This window comes from Cydia strobilella, chromosome 5, assembly GCF_947568885.1.
Source record: "Cydia strobilella chromosome 5, ilCydStro3.1, whole genome shotgun sequence".
NCBI lineage: Eukaryota > Metazoa > Arthropoda > Insecta > Lepidoptera > Tortricidae > Cydia > Cydia strobilella.
In genome coordinates this window covers 22,948,922-22,955,700 of record NC_086045.1, presented here as the reverse complement: position 1 = coordinate 22,955,700, position 6,779 = coordinate 22,948,922, and the positions used below count along the sequence as shown (strand labels likewise).

The window sequence follows — 6,779 nt, the reverse complement described above, 5'->3', positions numbered from 1 at the left end:
TTTTCTTTTTTGTATACAATATTTTTAAGGTTAAAATAATATTTTGGAACATAACAATTTCCTCATAGGTGATGTGAAAAACAGTATGTGTCACTTGGTAGCAAAATTATTTCCAACTTGGGCGTTAACACTTGAATCCCTCACTACGCTCAGGATTCTGTTTTAGAATCCCTCGCTACGCTTAGGATTCAATTATAGAATCCTTCGCTTCGTTCAGGATTCAATATACGCCCTCACCGTAAATATGTCATTTTGCTCCCTTGTGACACAATCTACTATTTCAGTTACCTACCTGTGGTCTGTATTTAAACATGGAGCGGTGGCGTACGTAAGTTGTGTGCTTTCGTTTTAAATACTTCAATAGCGATTTAAGACTTAAAGGGGCCCCACTGACTATCAGTCCGCCGGACGATATCGGCCTGTCAGTTGTTAGGAACTGTAAAATTTTTGTTCTAACTGACAGGCCTATATCGTCCGGCGGACTGATAGTCAGTGGGCTCCTTTAATAAGTAGATACTCTAAATGTGTCTAATTATGGCAATAGGGAAAATTTTCGTGGAAACTTTCTTATGACGAAAAACTTCATACCAAATATTTTAATGATTTATACTGTTTCATTATTTATTGGTAAGTAAGTACTGTTAATTGTCTGTTGTAGGTATAGTTTAGAGTACTCTGACTTGCCGACGATGGTAGCTAATGTCGCCGATCTGCTGAAGCACATGGGGTTGAACATCGACGGTAAAGTACGTGGTAAGTATATAATACCTACCTATACTTAACTACCTACTAGATGCAAACTACAACCCTCGGTCTGGGAGCGGAAGGCAGCGCAGCGGCCCGAGTGGCGGCGCCTCATTCACGATCGAATCACTGATTTCGAGACTGAACGCCGCAGTGAGCTCGACAGGAAACGAGATGAGCTTAAGGCTCGGCCGCCAACCTCGATTTGCTACAACTATGTAGGTGGTGCGCTGACGTGCCTAAAATCTGCTCGAGTATTTAGCAAGAAGATAGGGTACGTGAGCCACCTAAGGGCGCACCAGAGAGCGGATCAGCTACACGCTAATAACGCGAATTAAAAATTGCCTACTCCAGAGCACACAGTCGCTGTGGCCGAAATCGGTCAGGAGAGCATCAGTATTAGCCAAAATCGTGCAATGAAAAGCTAATAAATATTTGGACCACAAAATTATACATAAGTATATATATATAGTTAGGAATATATTCGGATAGTTATGTGTTTGTCTTCTAGCAAAGAGATATAACTAAAGTATTACAATATTCCCTAATTGTAATACTGTGATATAACTCCGTAATAGATGGATAGTTGGATACAGTATAAGGAAAAAACGTGCCTCGAAAATCACGAAAATTTGATTCTCGATCACATGGCGCCACTACCTTTGGCATACTCTCGTATAGAGGGCGTTGACGGTTTCGTTTGTTATTTAACATTTTTAACGCATATTAGTGAAAGGACATGGGTCGAAATCATATAAAAATAATTAATGCGAATAAAAAAATCATTTGCCAGGTATTTTAATACATTTTATCGTATTTATATAAATCTTCATTTTTAGTTTTAGTGGCAGTGAATTTACTGTGGTTACAAAATTTACTATGACAGTACCGCTCTATCCTATTATATCCTCTTGTCATCTAGTGATCCCCATATTATCGGTGATATGGACGGTGATAAGCGCGCTGCTGTACCTGTACGTGTACACGTTCTCGATCCTGTGGCACGTGTGCTGGCGCGGCACCGGCGACACCGTCGCGGACGCCGTGCTGCTGTCGCTGGCCTGCGCCAGCATGACTGGCCTTCTGAAGCTCTTCTTCCTGCACTTCACCAGGTATCGTCAGCTGGACGACTAAAATCTGATGGTTCATTTTCATTTCATTTATTGATTGTAAAGTCATGTACATACATTTTATAATTAGGGGGGGAGGGAAAGGAAGGGAAGGGAAGGGAAGAGAAGAGTATGACTTCGGGAATAACACTATGAGGTCCCAAGCGGCTTTAGCTCGGGCTTAGCTTTGCAATTACTTTCCACGTCGCGTTTCACGTCAACTACTGCGGCTGTGTCCTTGAGCCTATCCCCATGTTTTTTTGTTTATTTTGTTCTAGAAAACGCTTACAGAATACAATAATAAGCTATTTAAAGTTCGACGAGCGCCTTTGTGGCGAGAGCAGGATGTACCGGCGGCTGGTGAAGAATCTGCGCGTGATCAAAAAGCGAGGCTCGACAATATGGATTGTGCTCGTTGTCAACGGCATTTTCTACTGTTCTATGCCGCTTTTGCTGCCAGGGAGACATTTGATGGAGGATATGCATGTGATCTATGGTCAGTACCGAAACCGAAAGAGATTGGATACCGATCCAAGGTGATTTTTAGCTTATTTATATTAATTACTACCTAAATTTTTTCCGTTCAGGCCTGGAACCCATGTTCGAAACTCCAAACTACGAGATAGCTCACATCCTATCTTGGATCACTGTTATGCTGGTCGTGTACTGCTCCGGGGGCATCGACGTGCTCCTGATCACCCTCTCGGGCTACGTGGAGGCGCAGATGATCACCCTCAGCGACGAGATGCTAGATCTCTGGCCGGACGCGCAAGCGCTGACCTTCGAGGACGGTCAGGATGAACACAAACTAAGGGACCTGTACATTCAACAGCAACTGGAGTATATCGTCCAAGCACACGTCGCCAACTTAGCTCTCCTGCGGCTGACTGAAGGCATTTTCATCAACGCCATCGCCGTAGAATTTTGTTTACTAGGCGTGGCCATGATCGCAGAGTTGCTCGGTGGAATAGAGAACACGTATATTCAAATACCTTTCGCTTTCAGTCAGGTATCGATGGACTGTTTCATTGGACAGCGCCTCTTGGAAGCGAGTGAAAGGTTTAGTGAGGCGGTGTACGATTGTAAGTGGGAAAATTTTAATGCATCCAATATGAAAACGGTGCTGATGATTTTGAAAAATTCTCGGACGATGGTAATTTCGGCGGGGGGTGTCGCGGAGCTGCGGTACACCAGCTTGATGGCCATCATCAAGTCCATATACTCGGCCTACATGGCTCTGCAGTCTACGGTTGACTAAACATTTTAACTTTTTAAATTAATACTGCGGTTAGATACAAGCACAAGTTTGCAAATAGTATGTTTAGAAATTAAATTTAAACAAAAAATACATATATCGTAATTTATTTTTTCATGGAATAAATAACCTGGTAGGCACCTGGTAGTCAGGTTTTACCACACCAGCCACCAGCCATCAGCCACCAGCCACCGCCGCCGCCACCACCGCCGCCGCCGCCGCCGCCGCCGCCGCCACTGGTAAAGTCTCTCTTGATAGTTCAAAAACTGAGAAAGTTCCATTTTATCCACATGTGTAGCAAAGTAATCAAATGCAAATTTTTAGTAGATAGTTAAATTGTCTTATGTGGGCTGGTAGAATTGACTTTCCATTGTTTGATATTTTACAGTCAGATATTTTCCTTGCGGTGTGGTAAAAATTTTGCGTTTCACTCGTGGGTAAAATATGTTTAACCCTCGTGCCTTGAAACCCTAGCAACGCTCAAGATTCCACTTTTCGAACCACTCGTTACGCTCGTGGTTCAATTTTGGAATCTTTCACTTGCTCGGGTATCAATATTAGCACGAGAGGATCAACAACAATCATCCCTTGTAAAAGAAAAGACTGCCCCTATAACTGCGCCCTAATCCAGCATTGCAGTAAAGCACAGGTATCTTATCTGGGGGCACGGCAGTGCCCCCGCCAAGTCGTGCAAAACGAAGAGGCACGGCCGTACCATCCTTTTCTCGAAGCCACTCAGGCCATTTTCAACGTTCTGTAATTTTGTGATACCTAAAGCTAGAATCCTGAATTTTCAGTGACGTATAGAGCATAACAAGATTTAGATATATTCTCAATAACATGTAATTTGAACATGTAGTTTAAGAATTTATTCCAAGTCAAAGTTCCTTAGTTTTGTCACTGACACACTCACTCACGATCATCATAATTCTAAGGTACTTCTAGTTGACTCACAAGTTCCAAATTTGAAACGTAATTAGTTTTTACTACAGGGTCAAAATTTTTGAAAAAACTACACAAAATAAGTAGATCTTAACCTATAGATCACAGGAAAACCTATTAGAAATGTGCAGTCAAGCGTCAGTCAGACTTAATTAGTTAGTTTTTGATCCGACCCATACGGGTTTTCTAAAGACATTTCACTCACGTATCACATATAAAATTGTTTAAATTGTGTAATGTACGGAACCCTTGGAACGCGAGTCCGACTCGCACTTGGACTGTTTTTTTTTATAATATTGAATATAATTCTGAACGCACAAGTTGAGTCGATGCAATTTCCAAACGCAAAATCAGAAATGTCAACATTGTCAACAAAAATTTTGCATAATGTATTACTATATATTAATGTGTACAGATAGACTTATTTTTTCCCCTCACTAGCTCGGAAAGTTGTCTTTTATCCTTTAAAACAAGCGGGTAAAAACGCATTTTATCCACTATTGGGGAAAGTAATTTGACCTTGGATGGAGCGTGTTTAAGTAGCTTGACATAACAAAACGTAAAACGCTCATAATAATGTTTCTTTCGATATTATTTATCACTAAATAAATGGTTTGAGAATCTAATAAAAAATAACAGATTTAGCTTTAGGATTTTAAGTCATAAACCTTAAAATTCCATAAGAAACGTTTGTTTTTTAATAATGATGTTAAATCACAAGCACAAGCTAAGTCGATGCAATTTCAAAACGCATCACTGACATTTCATTCGTCAGAAATGTCAACATCGTCAACAATTTTTTTACTTAAAAACTTATCACGTAAAAATACAGAATTTCCAGAGTTTTTTGTTAATATATCGTAAAAAAATTAGTGATTCCAGTGATGAATATGTCTAACGCCTGTGGATGTTGCACTTTCCTCGCTATAGTGAGGTGAAAAGTTTTGTGTTACATACTGGTGCAAATGTATTTTAATTTTCGTGTTTCAATTCCACACTCGCGGGTAGAATACAACTTTGCACCCTTGTATAACAATAGTTATTTTCCCCTCACTAGCTCGGAAAGTTGTCTTTTAACCTTCAAAACAAGCGGGGAAAAACGCGTTTTATCCACTAGTGGGGAAAGTAATTTGACCTTGGATGGAGCGTGTTTAAGTAGCTTGACAGATAACAAAACGTAAAACGCTCATGATAATGGTTCGTTCGATATTAATTATCATTAAATAAATGGTTTGAGAATCTAATAAAAAATATCAAATTTAGCTTTATTTAATGATTTTAAGTCATAAACCTTAAAATTCCATAAGAAACGTTTGTTTTTTTATAATGATGTTAAATATAATGCTGAACGCACAAGTTGAGTCGATGCAATTTCAAAACGCATCGTTGACATTTCATACGTCAGAAATGTCAACATTGTCAACAAATTTTTTACTTAAAAACTTTTCTCACCGGACTTCCGGTTCGAGCGCCATCTTGATAGTTAGCATCGTGATTAATTACTTTGTTTTTTGCTTATTAATATTGTTTAAAGTGTAATATCGATAGCTTATTATACAGTAAACTAATGTGGTAGTGTGCAGTGAATGGAGAATTAATTTTGAAGCGCGTTTAACCACCATCTTGGAGTCAACGGCCGGTAGTCCACGTGCTTCTTGTAAAGACTAGCTATCGATTTACAAGAGCTAACAAATCACCGTACACTGTCTTGTACAACCGTAAAATTTTTGTCGTTTGTAAACCTCTCAATACCTTGATACTGGCGAAATAGTCCCACTGGGCTGAAGCCATAATTTTAAAAGAAGAAGAAGAAGAAGAAGAACTTTTCTCACCGACTCCGTAAAAATACACAACTTCCAGAGTTTTCTGTTATAATATCGTAAAAAATGAGTGATTCCAGTGATGAAGATGATCTAATGCCTGTGGATGTTGCACTTTCCTCGCTATAGTGAGGGGAAAAGTTTTGTGTTACACACGGGTGCAAATGTATTTTACTTCTCGTGTGTTGAAGCACTCGCTACGCTCAGGATTCTATTTTAGAACCACTCGCTTCGCTCGTGGTTCAACTATAGAATCCTTTCGCTTGCTCGTGTTTCAATTCTACACTCGCGGGTAAAATACAACTTTGCACCCTTGTATAACAAATAACTATTGTTATACAAGGGTGCAAAGTTGTATTTTACCCGCGAGTGTGGAATTGAAACACGAGAAGTAAAATACATTTGCACCCGTGAGTAACACAAAACTTTTCCCCTCACTATAGCGAGGAAAGTGCAACATCCACAGGCGTTAGACCATCTTCATCACTGGAATCACTCATTTTTTTACGGCAATACGATATTATAACAGAAAACTCTGGAAGTTGTGTATTTTTACGTATCGGAGTCGGCGAGAAAAATTTTGTTGACAATGTTGACATTTCTGACTATGCGTTTTGAAATTGCATCGACTCAACTTGTGCGTTCAGAATTACATTCAACATCATTTAAAAAAACAAATGTTTCTTATGGAATTTAAGGTTTATGACTTAAAATCATTAAATAAAGCTAAATTTGGTATTTTTTATTAAATTCTCAAACCATTTATTTAATGATAATTAATATCGAACGAACCATTATTATGAGCGTTTTACGTTTTGTTATCTGTCAAAAGCTACTTAAACACGCTCCATCCAAGGTCAAATTACTTTCCCCACTAGTGGATAAAATGCGTTTTTCCCCGCTTGTTTT

General features: G+C 39.3%; 1 protein-coding gene across 1 annotated transcript; it reads left to right on the top strand.

The window, feature by feature from the left end:
* The first annotated feature begins 311 nt into the window (after window positions 1-311).
* On the top strand, window positions 312-3,133 carry LOC134741820 (odorant receptor 2a-like). Its single transcript, XM_063674717.1, has 5 exons — window positions 312-328; window positions 659-753; window positions 1,667-1,856; window positions 2,132-2,349; window positions 2,441-3,133. The coding sequence occupies exons 1-5, from the start codon at window positions 312-314 to the stop codon at window positions 3,109-3,111; spliced, it is 1,191 nt and encodes a 396-aa protein (XP_063530787.1). The 3' UTR covers window positions 3,112-3,133.
* The last annotated feature ends 3,646 nt before the right edge of the window (window positions 3,134-6,779 follow it).

What these genes read in the sequence shown, in the direction of transcription:
- LOC134741820 (XM_063674717.1), top strand. An exon ending in TTCTTCCTGCACTTCACCAG is followed by an intron (nt 1,857 to 2,131) that starts GTATCGTCAGCT and finishes ATTTTGTTCTAG; the next exon opens with AAAACGCTTACAGAATACAA. An exon ending in GGATATGCATGTGATCTATG is followed by an intron (nt 2,350 to 2,440) that starts GTCAGTACCGAA and finishes TTTTCCGTTCAG; the next exon opens with GCCTGGAACCCATGTTCGAA.